The sequence below is a fragment of the Neoarius graeffei genome, chromosome 24, assembly GCF_027579695.1.
Source record: "Neoarius graeffei isolate fNeoGra1 chromosome 24, fNeoGra1.pri, whole genome shotgun sequence".
NCBI classification, from domain to species: Eukaryota; Metazoa; Chordata; class Actinopteri; order Siluriformes; family Ariidae; genus Neoarius; species Neoarius graeffei.
In genome coordinates this window covers 30,411,432-30,431,550 of record NC_083592.1, presented here as the reverse complement: position 1 = coordinate 30,431,550, position 20,119 = coordinate 30,411,432, and the positions used below count along the sequence as shown (strand labels likewise).

General features: G+C 43.6%; 1 protein-coding gene across 1 annotated transcript in view; it reads right to left on the bottom strand.

Annotated features, from left to right (window-relative positions):
* LOC132872284 (coiled-coil domain-containing protein 158-like) overlaps positions 1-13,714 on the bottom strand; it is a 56,576-nt gene extending 42,862 nt beyond the window's left edge. The window contains 6 exon segments of the mRNA XM_060907026.1: positions 289-619; positions 715-824; positions 1,066-1,238; positions 1,331-1,464; positions 13,177-13,219; positions 13,438-13,714. Coding sequence (XP_060763009.1) covers positions 289-619; positions 715-824; positions 1,066-1,238; positions 1,331-1,464; positions 13,177-13,219; positions 13,438-13,558 — 912 coding nt within the window. The 5' untranslated portion in view covers positions 13,559-13,714.
* Between the last annotated feature and the right edge of the window lie 6,405 nt (positions 13,715-20,119).

Genomic DNA, 20,119 nt, shown 5'->3' with positions numbered 1-20,119 from the left:
CGTAGATGTGCTTATTACGTGTCAATTTGCGCATGCGGGACACTTTTGGGTCGTTTTCCGTTCATATTGGAGATCGCATACAAGTCTCATATAATTGGTAATGTGAACGGCCTAACAAAAAAATCGGATTTCACAACAAATCGGATATGGGTCGTTTCAGGTTGCAGTCTGAACGTAGTGTAAGAGTAGTGAATTCACCTATTAGCATGTCTTAGAAGGCGTGAGGAAACCTGAAAGTCCAGAGGAAACCCACTAAATAAAAAGGGTACCTACAACTAAGTGACATACCATTTGCAGTTTTTCCTGGAGGCCACGGTTGTCATTCTCCAGGTCTTGTAGTGCTTTCTCCACTGCATGTCCTAGATGAAGCTGGCTTTGGCTGAAGGCTCCATCATAGCAAAGAAAGCTGCTTTTTCCACTGCGTTTCTCATAATCTGAAAGCCTGGTGAAGATGTCCTGCAGCATTTGTGCCATCATTTCTGCTTTCATGCTTAAAGTATTCACTCTGTCCTCAGCTTCCATCAGTTTGTCGCCTTCTGTCTGTTTCAGCAAGTGCAGCTCCAGCTGAGCTGCCTGTAGTTGCTCCATCAGCTTGGTATGTTTCTGAGATTCCTTTAGTCTGTGAAAAGATATTATGATATACAGTATATAACAAAGGGAAGTGTTATATTTTTGGACTTTTTAAAAGACACATTTTAGTCTTCGATCTCTTACCTTAAGTTTGCCAGGGTATCTTTCTCGGTTTGGCTTTCTTGCAGTTTGTTCTCTAATTTGATGATGGACTGGGTGAAATTAAACTTCTGAAGTTCGTGCAGCTCGTACGTCTGTAAAGCCATCACCAACAGATGACTCATACATGTATGCATGCCATAAATAGTACAAAATGAGAAATTGTCTGCTTTCATCATTTTTTCACACGACACCAATTTACCATACACTGTTCATACTGTGATTTACAAATATATATATATATATATATATATATATATATATATATATAAAATCACATGACATGCAGAAGACTGACTAAACACACTCTCTCTCTCTCTCTCTCTCTCTCCTGACCTCTCTCAGTTGCTTTTGGAGGTCTGAGACTTGCTGTGAATAGTCCTCGAGTGCATGTTCGAGAACATCTCTGCCTTGGAAACTCAGACAACTCGCTCCATTCACATCCACATTACAGTTAATGGAACGGATGCGAGAATGTCGGCTGCAAACTTCAAATTGTGGAGATCCGTCTGATTCATGATCGACAAGCGTTACTGTAAACGTAAGTCTAGGTAACACAAATTTAAGGACTGTAACATGCTAGTTGTGGTAATATTCTCACTTGTAGAAATGTGATTTCCTGATGTTTCTGTGTTGCTAAATGCACGACCCATTCTTTCCAAAGTGAGTCTCGTGGCTTGTTCAACTTCTTCCTGAAGCTTCTGGGTCTCTTTGGTTCTTCTCTCCAGTTCCTCACTGTAATGTGCAGGATGTTGATCATGGTGCTGTTGACTTTAGGATTTTAAAACAAAACAGCTTTTTTGTTCTCAAAAAACTTTATTAAAACTACCAAGGGAAACTGGAGACTTTATATATATTTATGGGTCTGTCTCAGAAACTGGGTACTGTGGGGGAACCCCACTAAATATACTCACAGTTTGTTAGGGTTTTGCTGGGATTCGAACCTGGTTCGTTGGTGTGATAATCCAGCAAACCCCCACTAGGCCACCAGGGGGATGACTCAAATGCAGAGGCGTGAGGCGGAAGTAGAAAAAGAATCAAATGGTTTATTTAAACTATATACACTATATACAGGGCAAAACAAAAGACAAAAAAAACCAAAGAGTATAATCCAAAAGAAAAGCAAAGTGCAAAAATTCAAAAGCTAAGAAGATCAAAAAACACAGTACAAAGGAAACTGGAGATAAACATAACAGCACAAAGACTCCGTGACAAGAGGACTGAACTCAGGGGTATAAATAGACAAACTAATTAAGGACACAGGTGAAGATAATTAGGCAATTAACACAAACACAAGACACAGGAACAGTGGCGGCCTCTAGAGGCCAAAATAAACACGACATGAAAAGGAAATAACAGCGGCCTCTAGAGGCCAAAACAGTCCTAGTCCTAACAGGACCCCCCCCTCTAGGAGCGTCTCCTGACGTTCCCAGGGCGATCCGGATGGGCTGAATGGAAGTCCCGACATAGTTCTTTATCAAGGACATCCCGAGCAGGAACCCAGCAGCGCTCCTCAGGACCATAGCCCTCCCAGTCCACCAGATATTGCAACCCGCCGCGGACCCGGCGGGAGTCAAGCAGGCGATTCACAGTGAACACAGTCTGCCCCTGGAAGATGCGGGGGGGTGGGGGGTTCCTAGGGGCAGGGGCATACGTAGACGTCAGTACGGGCCGTAACAGGGAAACATGGAAAGTGGGGTTGATCCTCAGAGTCCGGGGCAACTGGAGCCGGTAGGAGACAGGGTTCACCCTGCGCACCACCTTAAAGGGGCCAATGTAGCGAGGAGCAAGCTTGCGGTTCTCCACCCGCAGTGGAAGGTCCTTAGTGGACAGCCAAACACACTGCCCAGGGCGGAAAGCGTGTGCAGGTCTTCTATGGCGGTTGGCCTGAGTCTGGTTGGTTCTGGAGGTCTGTATGAGGGTCTTCCTGACCTTGCTCCAGGTCTTGCGACACCGTCTCACATATTGGTTGACCGAGGGCACCCCCGCGTCCTCCTCCTGGTCCGGGAACAGAGGTGGCTGGAACCCGAATTGGCACTGGAATGGCGACAGCTTGGTGGCCGATGACTGCAGGGTGTTGTGGGCGTACTCCGCCCATGGCAGCCAGGTGCTCCACGATGTCGGGTTATCCATAGCCAGGCCTCGCAGGGTGGTTTCCAGGTCCTGGTTGAGCCTCTCCGTCTGACCATTGGACTGTGGGTGAAACCCAGAGGAGAGGCTGGCAGTGGCTCCGATGACCTTGCAGAACCCGTGCCACACTCGGGAGGAGAACTGGGGCCCTCGGTCTGAGACGATGTCCTGTGGAAGACCAAAGACTCGGAAGACATGATTAAACAAAAGTTTCGCAGTTTCAAGAGCAGAGGGGAGTTTGCACAGTGGTATGAAGTGGCAGGCCTTGGAGAATCTGTCAACTAAGACCAAAATGACCGTGTTACCTTGTGACTCAGGGAGACCCGTGATAAAGTCGACTGCCACGTGGGACCAGGGACGCCGGGGAATGGTCAGAGGATGCAGGAGACCCTGGGGACGCTGTCGTGGGTTCTTGGTTCTGGTGCAAACCTCACAGGACAGGACAAATGACCTTACTTCCTTCTCCATGTTAGGCCACCAGAAGCGTCTTTTCAGGAAGTCCAGGGTCCTCCGAGCTCCCGGGTGGGCGGTGAGAGGGGAAGAGTGACCCCACTGGAGAACCTTGGCCCGGGCTTGATGTGGGACGTACAAGAGGCCTGGTGGCCCCGTCCCAGGACCGGGGTCCTGGCGTTGGGCTCGTCGGACAGCCTCCTCAATACCCCAGCGGACAGGGGCCACAATCCGGGACACAGGGATAATAGGCCCGACTTCATTCTCCCTGTTAGTGGCAGAGAACAGTCTGGACAGTGCGTCAGGTTTGGTGTTCTTGGAGCCGGGGCGGTATGAGAGGGTGAAGTCAAACCGACTGAAAAACAGGGCCCACCTAGCCTGTCGAGGGTTCAGTCTCTTGGCTTGCTGGAGGTACTCCAGGTTCTTGTGGTCAGTCCAAACCAGGAATGGATGTTGTGCTCCCTCCAGCCAGTGCCTCCACTCCTCAAGGGCCAGTTTGACCGCTAGCAGTTCTCGATCCCCCACATCGTACCGGGACTCAGCAGGACTCAGGCGGTGGGAGAAGTAAGCGCAGGGGTGCAGCTTTCCTTCCGAACGTTGAGAGAGCACCGCGCCGACACCACTGTCCGAGGCGTCCACCTCCACGATGAATGGTTGGGAGGTGTCCGGGAGAACCAGAATGGGTGCCGTGCAGAAGCGGTCCTTGAGGTCTTTGAACGCCTTTTCTGCCTGAGGAGACCAGCCATAATATCCACCTGTCCCTTTGGTGAGGTCTGACATGGGTGCTGCCACAGAACTGAAGTTCCTGATGAACTTGCGGTAGAAGTTAGCGAATCCTAAGAACCGCTGAACCTCCTTAACGGACTTGGGAGTAGGCCAATCCCGGACGGCCAGGGTCTTGGCAGGGTCCATTTGGAGTTGGCCTGTCCGTACAATAAATCCCAGAAAGGAGACCTCGGGAACATGAAATTCGCATTTCTGGGCCTTGGCGAACAGATTGTTCTGTAGCAGCCTCTGGAGAACCTGGCGGACATGGTGGCGGTGCTCCTGCACGGTCTTGGAAAAGATAAGGATGTCGTCGAGGTAGACAAAAACGTATAGGTTAATCATGTCCCTTAAGACGTCGTTGATTAGGGCCTGAAAAACAGCTGGTGCGTTGGTGAGTCCGAAGGGCATCACCTGGTATTCGTAGTGCCCAGACGGGGTGTTAAAGGCAGTCTTCCACTCGTCTCCCTGTCGGATACGGATGAGGTGGTATGCGTTCCGTAGGTCCAACTTGGTGAAGACGGTGGCGCCTTGGAGCAGGTCGAAAGCTGTGGACATCAGCGGAAGGGGATATCGGTTGCGCACAGTGATCTTATTCAGGCCCCTGTAATCAATACATGGTCGGAGCCCCCCATCCTTCTTGCTGACAAAGAAGAAGCCGGCTCCAGCAGGTGAAGTGGAGGGTCGAATAAACCCAGAGACCAGGGCATCTTTGAGGTATTCCTCCATGGCCTTGCGTTCTGGCTGAGAGAGTGAAAACAGTCTGCCACGAGGAGGGGTAGTCCCAGGGAGCAAGTCGATGGCACAGTCGTAGGCCCGGTGCGGAGGAAGAACGGCGGCCCTGCTCTTGCTGAATACCTCCTTGAGATCCCAGTACTCTGTGGGAACTTGAGATAACTCGGTGAGATCAGGGGGCTCGGCAGGAGACACAGGAGAGCTAGAGAGCAGACAAGAGGCATGGCATGCAGGGCCCCATTCCACAACCTGGCTTGTTACCCAGTCTATGCGAGGGTTGTGGCGAGTAAGCCAAGGAAGGCCTAGAATAACTGGGAACTCAGGTGAAGGAATCAGGTGCAGGGATATTTCTTCCTTGTGACCTTGAGACTGGAGGAAAACTGGAGAAGTAACTTGGGTGACTCTTCCATCACCTAACGCTTGGCCATCGAGGGCAGACACAGACAGTGGGACTTCAAGAGGTGCAGTCGGAATATTGATGCTTTGGGCGAAGTGAATATCCATAAAGTTCCCAGCCGCCCCTGAGTCTATCAAAGCTTGACAAGAGTGGACAGACTCACCCCAGGAGATGGAGACCGGGATGTAGATTCCTTGGCCAGGGAGTCCGGGAGAGAGGGTAGGCCCCGTCACAACCCTCCCTCGGCTGGACGGGGCGGTCCTTTTCCCAAGAGTTCGGGACATGATGCTCGGAAGTGACCAGGCTTGCCACAGTAGATGCAGCACTTGTCCCTCCTTCTGCGCTCCCTCTCAGATGCGGAGAGGCGAGTACGACCCACTTGCATGGGTTCTGGACAGTCACTGAAGGAGGTAGACGGTCTCCAGGTAGAGGTAGGGAGGCTGGGGGGGCTCAAGGCTTGGTGGCGTTCTCTCATCCTGTTGTCCAGACGAATAGCATGTGAGATGAGGGTTTCGAGGTCACTTGGGCATCCAATAGAGGCCAGACCGTCCTTGATGGGGTCAGACAGACCATGGTGGAAGGCTGACACCAGGGCAGTCTCGTTCCATCCACTTACAGCTGCGAGTGTTCGGAACGAGATGGCGTAATCTGCGACGCTTCCTCCTTGCCGGATGGACATGAGCTTTCGGGCTGCGTCGGTACTGATGTCTGCCTGATCGAAGACCCGAAGCATCTCTTCAGAAAACAGCTGGAAATCAAAGCACTCAGGTCCCTGTCTTTGCCAGATAGCAGTAGCCCAGGCTCGCGCCTTACCAGCTAATAAGGTGATCACAAAGGCAATCTTGCGGCGATCCGTAGTGTAGGTGGTAGGCTGAAGCTCAAAGGTGAGTTGACACTGGGTAAGGAACTCTCGGCACTCACTGTGCTTGCCGTCATACCTCTGTGGTGCAGGAAGGCTGGGTTCGTGAGGTGAAGAAGGCAGCATTGCAGGAGGCACTGGAGCAGGAGTGGGAGCTGGATCAGGAGCAGGAACTGGATCAGGAGCAGGAGATGCAGGCAGAGATGTCAGCTGTGCCAGGGTTTTCCCAATTTGCTGAAGCAGTTCCTCGTGGCGAGCGAGGGCCTCACGTTGGCTGGTGAGCGTACGTCCATGAGCGTCCATGGTCGCTCCGAAGCGTATCAAAGCTGCCATAATTCCCTGAAGGTTGGCCGGGTAGACAGTTGAAGCAGCCTCTGCTGAGTCGGTCATGACGGAGTCTTTCTGTTAGGGTTTTGCTGGGATTCGAACCTGGTTCGTTGGTGTGATAATCCAGCAAACCCCCACTAGGCCACCAGGGGGATGACTCAAATGCAGAGGCGTGAGGCGGAAGTAGAAAAAGAATCAAATGGTTTATTTAAACTATATACACTATATACAGGGCAAAACAAAAGACAAAAAAAACCAAAGAGTATAATCCAAAAGAAAAGCAAAGTGCAAAAATTCAAAAGCTAAGAAGATCAAAAAACACAGTACAAAGGAAACTGGAGATAAACATAACAGCACAAAGACTCCGTGACAAGAGGACTGAACTCAGGGGTATAAATAGACAAACTAATTAAGGACACAGGTGAAGATAATTAGGCAATTAACACAAACACAAGACACAGGAACAGTGGCGGCCTCTAGAGGCCAAAATAAACACGACATGAAAAGGAAATAACAGCGGCCTCTAGAGGCCAAAACAGTCCTAGTCCTAACACAGTTAATAAACTATACCATTTTGAATGGTGATGTTGGTTTTAATTTGAAATAAAATGATGAAAGAAATAATACAGATAAAACTAAATCTTTGATGTGAATACTCTATTCAGAATTTGGCAAAAATTCTGCAAATTTGTGGAAAAATGGCGGCTTGATCTGGGACATGATAAATGGTTGACTACATCGCATTCCCTTAAAAAGGTTGTAGTCCACTGAAAAGTCTACAGTTATCACTAATTGTATTTTAAGCTGTAACTTTATACACCTAAGGATTGGTGCACTCACAGAATAATCATAACCGTAATAAAACATCATGCAAAATATGTGATCACCGTTGTAACTCCATTTTCCGCAGACCCAAAACCAATACGATCGTGTGTTTTGATCTAAAGTTTAGTTAAGTCTTTCATCGCGTTCTCCATTGCTCTCGATGAGAGCACTGATGTGACTGATACAGCCCAGTTGGCGATATTTATTCGCGGAGTGGATGCTTCCTTACATGTCACCGAGGAGTTTGTTTCCATCGTGCCTTTGACAGACACCACTACAGCTAACGACGTGTTTGTTAGCCTTGTCGGGGCCCTTGACAATCTGGAGGTGGACTGGAGTCGTGCTGTCAGTGTGGCTACGGATGGTGCACCTTCCATGGTAGGGAGAAAGGCCGGAGTGGTTGTTAAGTTGAGAGAAAAGGTACGAGAGGCCAGCCCAGACCAGGTATTCTGGAATTTTCACTGTATATTACACCAAGAGGCTTTGTGCTGCAAGAGTCTGAAAATGGAGCATGTTATGAGTGTTGTTATTGCCACTGTCAATTTTATCAGAGCGAGAGGGCTCAAGCACCGGCAATTCGATGCATTTTTATCTGAAAATGACATCCACCAGGGCCTTCCCTATCACACCGATGTGCGTTGGTTGAGCCGAGGCGCAGTGCTCAAACGGTTCTACAAATTGCGCAAAGAGATAGCCGAGTTCATGCAGGCTAAAGGGAAGCCTGTGGAGGAATTGGACGACACCGAATGGACCAGGGACCTTGCCTTTTTAGTGGACATTACCGAACACCTGAACTTATTGAATGTTAATATGCAAGGTCGCAACAAACTCGTTACCGAGTATTACGACGGTGTCCGTGCGTTTCAACGTAAACTTGCATTATGGAAGGCACAGCTCTGTCAGCGCAATGCAGCCCACTTCCCCTGTTTGAAATCTCTGTCTGTCAGTCATCAGAGCATGGACAAGTATGCAAACTTGCTTTCCGGTCTCATGCACGAGTTTGCCAATCGATTCACGGTTTTCACTGAACTGGAAAAAGACTTTGCGTTTTTTGGCTCTCCATTCACCACGGATGCTTCCGAGGTCCCCGAGGCGATGCAAATGAAACTGATAGACTTGCAATGCTGCACGCGGTTGAAGGACATGTACAAATCTGTTGGTATTGAATCATTCTACCAATCGTTGCCACCTGAGTACCCGACTATCACTGCATTTGCAGGTAAAATACTCTGTATGTTTGAGACAACATATTTATGTGAGCAGGCATTTTCAGTTATGAATATTAATAAATCGAAAATGCGCAATCGTATGACACATGGACATCTCAATGATGTCATGAAAATAGCCACGGCCCAGAGCCTGTCCCCCAATGTGGACAAGCTGGTGAAAAATAAAAGGCTTCTGGCTTCGACATGTAAAATGTAGCTGGCTTGTCTGCCCATGTAACATAGTGCTGTGAAGTACTAATGATTGGGAGGGTATGTTTGTGGGAGTGGGAGTTTGTGGGAGTTGTTTAAGTTAATGTACCATCTGTTACTTATGTCCTTTTATTATTAAGTTCTAGTGAATATTTAGTCACTTGGCCTGTTGGTGGAGTACTTAACCTTGGCACATCTTTTGACTTCTTTAGGGCTACTTAGGGCCATCTTTTTTAATTGGCCGAATTAGGCCTGTGTATTGACATGGTTTTATGTGCAAGTTGTCAATAAATCTGATCAAAGTAATTTACAGTTTAGTTGTGTTTTTATGTGTCCTTGTCCATTTTGTTGTTTTTTTATTATTTAAAAAAACAAACATTTATAAATAATATTTATATTCATAAATGATATCAAATAGTATGTCTATTTGTTTAGTGTTTGGTCTTGTCACGCCGGTAATGCGGCCCCCTGAGGTCCCACTTGAAAACAATCTGGCCCCCTGACCAATTTCACCCTGGCACCCCTGCCGGAAAGCCTCAGGGTCAAGGTCACTACCTCACCAAAAGTAGTAACTTAATCACTACGCCATCTGCGATTTTGTTTTTTAAAACGAAATCTGAAAGTTAGGTATAGAATATGTTTCTTACAGAATGTGTTACGATGGTAGCTGGTCTTGTATGAATTTCTGAGCTATAAAATGAGTTGTGGTCTATTTTTTACCGTAGCGTGTTATTTGTGTGCGGGGAAGGACACACGTTAACAATTTGCATGTGTAGAATGGAATTTTCCACTCCAACAGTTAGAAGTTGATCGTGCTTCCATTTGCGGTCTTTCTGTTACGCAAGTGATCTGTTCGGATGTTATCACTGAAAAGGTGAGTTTTGACAGTTTTATTTTGTTTTAGTCTTGCAGTATAAGGCAATAGAATGTTTCTTTTTCATCTTGCTTTCATATTTCGTAGTGTTTGCGTATTTTTGGCCAATATTTTGCAACCATGATCAATTTAGATCGAACTTTTGATAGGATCTACAGCCAGTCATTTTGCCCCGCCCCCGCCTCGCGCTCCGTCCGGTGCGGTAGTGATGTCCCGTTGCTCGCGCGCCGCAGCAGAGACCCGCGCAACCTTCAGCCGGTACAGCCGCTGTTCTTTTACCACCGCCGTTATTCTCATCTTTCCGGTGTGTTCTTGATTTTTCCATTGTGTCCTATTTCACCATATCAAATACCCAAAATGTATCATATTATTCATATTTAAGTGAATAATCAATTCAGTTATCATAACTTGGCATTTTTAACCCAAGCAATCAAAAAGAGGAAATTTATTCAATATTTTCACTCCTCTGTGAAGGAGGGGCTTTAATTCTTCATGATGGAGTTATTTTATATGTAAATCAATTTTACAAAAGCATTTGAATTGTAATCAAAAAAATGTTCCACAGTGGAGGCCAGATAAAGCAAGATGCTATCTTTATTCTTATTAAACATGACAAAAGAAACATTGAGTGTTCGGTAAATGAAAAAAAAAAAGTAAAATTAGAAAATTTATTTTTTGACCATAATGTCCCAAATGAGAGAGCAGTTTCTGAGACGGACCCATATAATAATAATAATAATAATAATAATAATAATTATTATTATTATTATTATTATTATTATTATTATTGAGTGAGCAAGGTAAATGAGTATTTTCAACATGAGAAGCTAAACTTCATATCTTTACACCACTGTGTAATGTTCTTTATATTATATGGACATACTGTACGCACACAAAAATACACAACTAAATTAAAAGAATTTTAAGTTTGAACCGGTTCATTATTTTGACGACACGTGTCCAGCCAGCGGGAAGACACTAGGAGTAACGTCACCGGAGTGACATATTGGGAATTATACATACAGGACACTTTTACGATGGAATAAAAACATGTATACTATTCCCTTCTAGCAGGTTTCATTCATTTGGTTCGACAACATGCAATTTTGTTAGCATATCGCTTATCCTACATGTATTGCGTGACTCTACCCAATGGAGAATGAGCATTGAATATGGTTTACGATATTGCATGGTTGTCAAGACAACATGACATCACACGTTGGAGCTGATGCGAATATTCAGTGAGAAAGTTTTCTGCTGCACATGCGCAGAAGCATTTCTTTGCTCACCAGGAAAGATAAAGACACGTTGAACAACCGAAAGGCTACGAAAACTTCATTAGATATTCTTCACGCATATTTACAAGCAGTGGCGAACTGTTACTATTAGAGCAGGGACTTCAGCTCAGCCAAAACTTAACCAGACACCAAAATAGCAACAGGGCAAAGGATTTTGTAAGGGATTAATGGCAGGCTGCCAGGTCACTCTGTTGCATGTAGATGTCGATGTTGATTTTAAAAGTACCTGAGTAAATTACACATAAATTACACAATACTGTAGCAAGCATGCGTGGAAGAAAAGTCTGGAGACAGAAATCTTAGCTTCTCTTTCAACAGTCTGTGCTACTTGCTCTCAATAGCACTGGCTTCACTGCTTTATTAGCATTCTAATCTTTTAGAATAATAAAGAACAAAATAATTTTTTATATTTCTGCATAAACATGACCGAAAACATCATCAGATTTTCACACAAGTCCTAAAAGTAGATAAAGAGAACCCAGTTAAACAAATGAGACAAAAATATTATACTTGGTCATTTATTTATTGAGGAAAATGATCCAATATTACATATCTGTGAGTGGCAAAAGTATGTGAACCTCTAGGGTTAGCAGTTAATTTGAGGGTGAAATTAGAGTCAGGTGTTTTCAATCAATGGGATGACAATCAGGTGTGAGTGGGCACCCTGTTTTATTTAAAGAACAGGGATCTATCAAAGTCTGATCTTCACAACACATGTTTGTGAAAGTGTATCATGGCACGAACAAAGGAGATTTCTGAGAACCTCAGAAAAAGCGTTGTTGATGCTCATCAGGCTGGAAAAGGTTACAAAACCATCTCTAAAGAGTTTGGACTCCACCAATCCACAGTCAGACAGACTGTGTACAAATGGAGGAAAATTCAAGACCATTGTTACCCTCCCCAGGAGTGATAGACCAAGAAAAATCACTCCAAGAGCAAGGCGTGTAATAGTCAGCGAGGTCACAAAGGACCCCAGGGTAACTTCTAAGCAACTGAAGGCCTCTCTCACATTGGCTAATGTTAATGTTCATGAGTCCACCATCAGGAGAACACTGAACAACAATGGTGTGCATGGCAGGGCTGCAAGGAGAAAGCCACTGCTCTCCAAAAAGAACATTGCTGCTTATCTGCAGTTTGCTAAAGATAATGTGGACAAGCCAGAAGGCTATTGGAAAAATGTTTTGTGGACAGATGAGACCAAAATAGAACTTTTTGGTTTAAATGAGAAGTGTTATGTTTGGAGAAAGGAAAACACTGCATTCCAGCATAAGAACCTTATCCCATCTGTGAAACATGGTGGTGGTAGTGTCATGGTTTGGGCCTGTTTTGCTGCATCTGGGCCAGGATGGCTTGCCATCATTGATGGAACAATGAATTCTGAATTCTACCAGCGAATTCTAAAGGAAAATGTCAGGACATCTGTCCATGAACTGAATCTCAAGAGAAGGCGGGTCATGCAGCAAGACAACGACCCTAAGCACACAAGTCGTTCTACCAAAGAATGGTTAAAGAAGAATGAAGTCAATGTTTTGGAATGGCCAAGTCAAAGTCCTGACCTTAATCCAATGGAAATGTTGTGGAAGGACCTGAAGCGAGCAGTTCATGTGAGGAAACCCACCAACATCCCAGAGTTGAAGCTGTTCTGTACGGCGGAATGGGCTAAAATTCCTTCAAGCCGGTGTGCAGGACTGATCAACAGTTACCGGAAATGTTTAGTTGCAGTTATTGCTGCACAAGGGGGTCACACCAGATACTGAAAGCAAAGGTTCACATACTTTTGCCACTCACAGATATGTAATATTGGATCTCATCTCATTATCTCTAGCCGCTTTATCCTGTTCTACAGGGTCGCAGGCAAGCTGGAGCCTATCCCAGCTGACTACGGGCGAAAGGCGGGGTACACCCTGGACAAGTCGCCAGGTCATCACAGGGCTGACACATAGACACAGACAACCATTCACACTCACATTCACACCTACGGTCAATTTAGAGTCACCAGTTAACCTAACCTGCATGTCTTTGGACTGTGGGGGAAACCGGAGCACCCGGAGGAAACCCACGCGGACACGGGGAGAACATGCAAACTCCACACAGAAAGGCCCTCGCCGGCCACGGGGCTCGAACCTGGATCTTCTTGCTGTGAGGCGACAGCGCTAACCGCTACACCACCGTGCCGCCTAATATTGGATCATTTTCCTCAGTAAATAAATGACCATGTATAATATTTTTGTCTCATTTGTTTAACTGGGTTCTCTTTATCTACTTTTAAGACTTGTGTGAAAATCTGATGATGTTTTAGGTCATATTTATGCAGAAATATAGAAAATTCTAAAGGGTTCACAAACTTTCAAGCACATAGTATTTAGTACCTGAGCATTGTCAGATTAATGCAGTGCTTCACTTCCATTGTCTCTTCACAACAACCTCAAAGAAAGACTCAGGTTAGTAAAGTCTCATTGTAACTGCTTTATAGGGAGATATTTACCAGGAAAAAGTATTATTATTATCAAAATATTATTGCTGGGTTCATGACAAACCTTTGAATAAATAACTAAGGCAAATTAACTCCAGAAACAAATCATGCTTATCGTGAAAACTTTCTCCATTTTGAAAATTACATTTCAGCTTACCGGAAGGAGGAACAGCGCGAGCGGTTTCACTGCTCAAACATCCTGACGCGCTGTGCAACACTTCCGGTGTGCAGCTTCCCTTCTCGCGCTTATTTCCGTCATTCTGTAGCTCGAGTGACATTCTGCACTCCTGTATCCTTCATTTTACTAAAATAAATATCTCATAAACTGAAAACGATATTAAAAGCATTAGCTCGGTCACCGGTTTGCTCGGTGTTAGACAGCACTGCCTGCCTACTGAGCGCCTAACGGAGCTAACGCAGCTAGCACACCCTTCTCCAACCTGACGAAGGAAGCCATTGTCATCACCAAGGCAACGGCTTGACCATATAAGGCACTTAACAGGAGCTGAATCCAAAATGGCGCACTATTAGTCAAGTAGTGCAGTAAATAGTTAAGTTTATTTCTATAGCGCTTTTAACAATAAACATGGTCGCAAAGCAGCTTTACAGAATTCTAATGACTTTAATCATGAGCTAATTTTATCCCTAATCTATCCCCAATGAGCAAACCTGTGGCGAGGAAAACTCCCTCAGGCGACATGAGGAAGAAACTTCGAGAGGAACCAGACTCAAAAGGGAACCCATCCTCATTTGGGTGATAACAGGCAACGCGATTATAACATTTTTCACAGTTTTAACATGAAGTCAGTTTCGTTGATGTTATAACTCTTCATTAATGGAAACTTGAGTGCAAAACTGTTCATGACAACTGCAGTCCTAAAGTTAGCAAGTCAACTGCAGTCCTCAGCCATAAAAGCATTACTGTAAGAGTCCAGAGTGTCTTCCAAGTGTGACTTTCAACTGTCCATATGGGGCCGTCCTCCACAGGAGCGATGCGATCAGTCTCCAGCCAGACGTAGGGCATCAGGATGGATCAGGCAGGTCCGAGGAGCAGAAGAGGTCAGGATCTCAGGATTGAGATGTTCAGAGGGACAGATGGGGGAAGAGAGAGAAAACACAGGTTGTTAGGTATGCCCAATGTCACCTGATGAGTAGAAACAGTATACATTTTGCGCTGAGCGCAAGCAGGGACTCCGGCAAAACTAACTATGACAGCATAACTAAAAGGGGAGAGCCAGAAGGTAACACAGGCATGAGGGAGCCCCGGGACATAATGCAGCAGCCACTACACCATCAACAAACTCGAGTGAGCAAGCAAGTGGGGGACTGACAGCATCCATACATCCCAGTTTACCAAAACACTATATGTCTGAGGACCCTCCAGATCTACTCCTTTACCTCATAAACACTATTAACAAAAGGCTTGACTAAACAGATATGTTTTCAGCCTAGACTTAAACACTGAGACTGTGTCTGATTCCCGAACACTACTTGGAAGGCGGTTCCATAACTGTGGGGCTTTGTAAGAAAAAGCTCTGCCCCCTGATGTAGCCTTCACTATACGAGGTACCAGCAGATAGCCTGCACCTTTTGATCCAAGTAGATGTGGTGGGTCATAAAGGACCAGAAGTTCACTCAGGTACTGTGGCGCAAGACCATTCAGTGCTTTAAAGGTCAACAGTAGTATTTTATAAACAATATGAAATTTGATTGGGAGCCAATGCGGTGTGGATAAGACAGGGGTGATGTGGTCATATTTTCTAGTTCTAGTAAGGACTCTTGCTGCTGCATTTTGAACTAACTGGAGCTTGTTTATGCACTTATTGAAACATCCAGACAATAAGGCATTACAATAATCCAACCTGGAGGTAACAAAAGCATGAACTAGTTTTTCTGCGTCGTGTAGTGACATTAAATTTCTTATCTTAGCAATATTTCTGAGATGAAAGAAAGCTATCCAGGTAATGTTTGATCTAAGTTTCAAATGAAAGACTGGGGTCAATAATCACCCCGAGGTCTTTTACTGCTGCACATGAAGAAACAGAAAAGCCATACAGAGTTACTGTGTAATCAGAAAACTTACTTCTAGCTGCATGTGGTCCTAGTACAACAAGTACTTCTGTCTTGTCAGAGTTAAGCAGAAGGAAGTTAATACGCATCCAGTGTCTAATGTCCTTTACACATTCCTCAATTCTATTAAACTGGTGTCTCTCATCAGGTTTTGCAGAAACATACAACTGTGTGTCATCAGCATAACAGTGGAAACTAATACCATGCTTATGAATAATATCACCCAGAGGTAACATATATAAAGAAAAAAGCAGTGGGCCTAAGACAGAACCTTGTGGAACGCCAAACTTTACTTCAGTATGTCTAGAAAAATTATCATTTACATCAACATACTGATAGCGATCAGTTAAATAAGACCTGAGCCAGGAGAGGGCCGTTCCCTTAACTCCCACAGCATTTTCTAGTCTATCCAAAAGAATGGAATGATCAATGGTATCAAATGCTGCACTAAGGTCAAGCAACACAAGCAGCGAGACACAGCCCTGATCAGACGCCAACAGTAGGTCATTTACTACTTTAACCAGAGTTGTCTCTGTGCTATGATGAGGTCTAAATCCTGACTGATACATAGGAATACCATCCACGAAATGTAAATATGAGCATAACTGCTGTGCCACAGCTTTTTCAAGGATCTTGGAGATAAAGAGGAGGTTTGATATTGGCTGATCATTGGACAGCTGACAGGGATCAAGGTCAGGTTTTTTAATCAGGGGTTTGATAACTGCTAGTTTAAAGGATTTGGGTACATAGCCAATCATAAGAGAATAATTTATTATTTTTAGAAGTGGGTCAATTACTTGAGATATTATCTGTTTGAATCGATGTGTAGGTAAGGGATCTAGTACACAAGTTGAGGATTTTGATGCGGAGATTAATGAAAGTAGTTTGATTTCTCTAAGGGGAATAAAACATTCTAATTGCTGACCTGATGCAGTTATATTGTTAACTACAGGGTTACTTAAATTGTCACTTAAGTTGTCTGACCTTAAATTAGTAGTTTGAATTTTTTGTCGGATATTTTCAGTTTTGTCAGTGAAAAAAATTCATGAAGTCGTTGCTACTACATACTAAAGGTGTGCATGTGTCTATAGTGGACTTATTCCTGGTTAATTTTGCTACAGTATTAAATAGGAATCTAGGATTATTTTTGTTATCTTCTATTAGGGGTGGCACGGTGGTGTAGTGGTTAGCGCTGTTGCCTCACAGCAAGAAGGTCTGGGTTCGAGCCCCGTGGCTGGCGAGGGCCTTTCTGTGCGGAGTTTGCATGTTCTCCTCGTGTCCGCGTGGGTTTGCTCCGGGTGCTCCGGTTTCCCCCACAGTCCAAAGACATGCAGGTTAGGTTAACTGGTGACTCTAAATTGACCGTAGGTATGAATGTGAGTGTGAATGGTTGTCTGTGTCTATGTGTCAGCCCTGTGATGACCTGGTGACTTGTCCAGGGTGTACCCCGCCTTTCGCCCGTAGTCAGCTGGGATAGGCTCCAGCTTGCCTGCGACCCTGTAGAACAGGATAAAGCGGCATGAGATAAGATCTTCTGTTAGGGAGGAGAGATATGTTGATCTAGCAGCAGAGCTTTTCTATACTTCAGGAAGCTCTCCTTCCAAGCTAATTTGAATGCTACCAATTTTGTTTGACGCCATTTACGTTCCAATTTTCAAGTGGTCTGTTTTAAAGTGCGAGCGTCATCATTATACCAGGGTACTATTTTTTATATAGGGTTGTGGGAGCTGCTTGGAGATAACTGAGTACATTCACATTCAAAAGGTACTATCTGTCTGCAAGATTCACAATCAAGGTAGTATGTATAATAATAATAATAATAATAATAATAATAATAATAATAATAATAATGATTTTAAAAAACTGTTTTGGTTTGTTGTGTTCTTTTACACATACTGCTAACGACTGAATGTTTTCTGCTTTATTTAAAAGCCATTTTTAGAATCATATAAACACTTCATGAATTTCCCTCAAGGATTAATAAAGCTATCTCTCTCAAGTTATGGTCAGAAGTTTACATACACTCATCATGGACATGAATGTCATGGAAATATTGGGCTTTCAGTGATTTCTGTGAACTATTTTTTTTTTTTTTTCTGGGGAAGGATGATTATACAACATACATCTTTAAAAGAAACACGCATGTGGTGCACAAGTTAGAATTTATTTTGGGTTTTCTGATATCAACACAGAGTCAAAATTATACATACAGGTAAACATGTAAAACACGGCATCAGATTACTGAGAACAACAAAGAAAATATTCATGTAAGTATTCCAAAGATTCGACTTAAGTTGTTGTCAATGATATAATTTGTAATGAAAATTGTAAAAGAAGCAAAATAGAAGCAGGTCTGCCCCCCTTAAAGGTGCCATAGAATTATTCATCCATTCATTATCCATAACTGTTTATCCTGTGCAGGGTCGCAGGCAAGCTGGAGCCTATCCCAGCTGACTACGGGCGAAAGGCGGGGTACACCCTGGACAAGTCACCAGGTCATCACAAGGCTGATACATAGAGACAAACAACCATTCACACTCACATTCACACCTATGGTCAATTTAGAGCCACCAGTTAACCTAGCCTGCATGTCTTTGGACTGTGGGGGAAACTGGAGCACCTGGAGGAAACCCACACAGAGAACATGCAAACAGAAAGGCCCCCGTCGGCCTCTGGGCTCAAACCCAGAACCTTCTTGCTGTGAGGCAACAGTGCTAACCACTACACTACCGTGCTGCCCCATGCTATCGAATGGAAATCTGTATTTACCTTGGCGTAGTTGAAAAAGAGGAGTTCCTTACATGGAACTGACATTCTGTGAACCTCAAACATGCCTGTCTCCTCTTTCAAAAGAAAACCATGCATATGCAAAAGAGGGCAGTAAAATGGACCAATTCCAAAATCCTGGAGTGTTTCGTTACAGTCCAGACTCATCAGTATTCATGCCTCAAAATTTGCATACACCAGACAGTGTTCTAGCCCAGGCAATGTTACTTCCGCTAATAAATAAATAGAAAAATAAATCTATATGAGTGATTCCCCGCTTATGGGTACTGAAATGGGGACAAGAACTTATTCACCTAAAACCATTTCTTTTTTTACCATCAGGTCACAAAACATGTAATCTTTAATGAATGATATGTTAAAAGATAACTTTAATTTTCTGAGATGTAATAAAAACATATTTATATGCCAAAGTCAAGCCTATGAGTTCCAAAATGATGTCTGTTACATTACTTCTGTTACGATTGTCCATCTCGCGTCTGTTACAAATTAATTACAATCTAGCTATATACCATGTTAATCTTATTGAAAGAATGTGTATGTTTATTCTACTACACATGTTTATTAATTATATTTGCTAAAACATCACCTTCCTATGTTTCAAAAAGTAATTCTACATTGTTAAAATTGAGAATATATATGTCCACAACACTTCTGTTACGTTCTGACTTTGGCATATAAATATGTTTTTATTACATCTCAGAAAATTAAAGTTATCTTTTAACATATCATTCATTAAAGATTACATGTTTTGTGACCTGATGGTAAAAAAAGAAATGGTTTTAGGTGAATTTTTAAAAATAAGTTCATGTCCCCATTTCAGTACCCATAAGCGTGGAATCACTCATATATATATATATATATATATATATATATATATATATATATATATATATATATATGCCTGTAGATTTAAGACATCTCTCTCTCACACACACACACACACACACACACACACACAAATACATTTATAAGGGATAAGAGTAGCTTATATGTTTAAAGTCTTTAATTTTCTGTAAAGCTGCTTTGTGACAATGTCTGTTGTTAAAAGCGCTATACAAATAAACTAATCTGACTTTGAATGGTAAGTTAAAATGGACATAAAAATGAAAAACAGTGATTTGTAAATGATCTTTGACCTGTATTGCACTCAAAACAATACAACAGCACATTATTTGATGTTTTACCTCACAAATTTTATTGTTTTTTCAAAATAAACACATTTCAATTTTGATTCTTGCAACATATTAAAAAAAACAAGTCGGGACTATAAAGCATTTACCACTTTTTAATGTTGCCATTCCTTCTCACAACACTTAAAAGATGTTTAGGGACTGAAGACGCCAAGTGATGAAGTGTCTCAGGTGTTAATGTGTTCCATTCTTTCTGCAAACAGGTCTTAAGGTGTGCAACAGTACAGGGTCACTGTCATATTTTTTGTTTCAAAATTCGCCACATGTTCTCTATTGGGGACAGACACCCTCTTCTTCCACAGCCTTTGTAATGTGTGCAGAATGTGGTTTTGCTTTGTCTTGTTGAAAACCCCCTGGAAAAGATGTCATCTTGAAGGCAGCATACGTATGTTGCTACAAAATCTCAGTATACTTTTCTGCATTAATGCTCCATCACAGAAGTGTAAGTTACCTTTGCCAAGGGCACTGACACAACCCCATACCATGACAGACCCTGGCTTTTGGACTTGTTGCTGGTAACAGTCTGGATGGTCCTTTTCCTCTTTGGTTCAGAGCACACAACATCCATTTCTTTCAAAAAAGACCTGGAATACTGATTCATCTGAACATAATATACATTTCCACTGTGTGATGGTCCATCCCAGATGCCTCCGAGCCCAGAGAAGTTGACAGCGCTTCTGGACACAGTTAATATAAGGCTTCCTTTTTTCACAATAAAGTTTTAACTGGCATTTGTGGATGTAACTCTGTATTGTAGTGCTTGATGAAGGTTTGCCAAAGTAATCCTTTGGT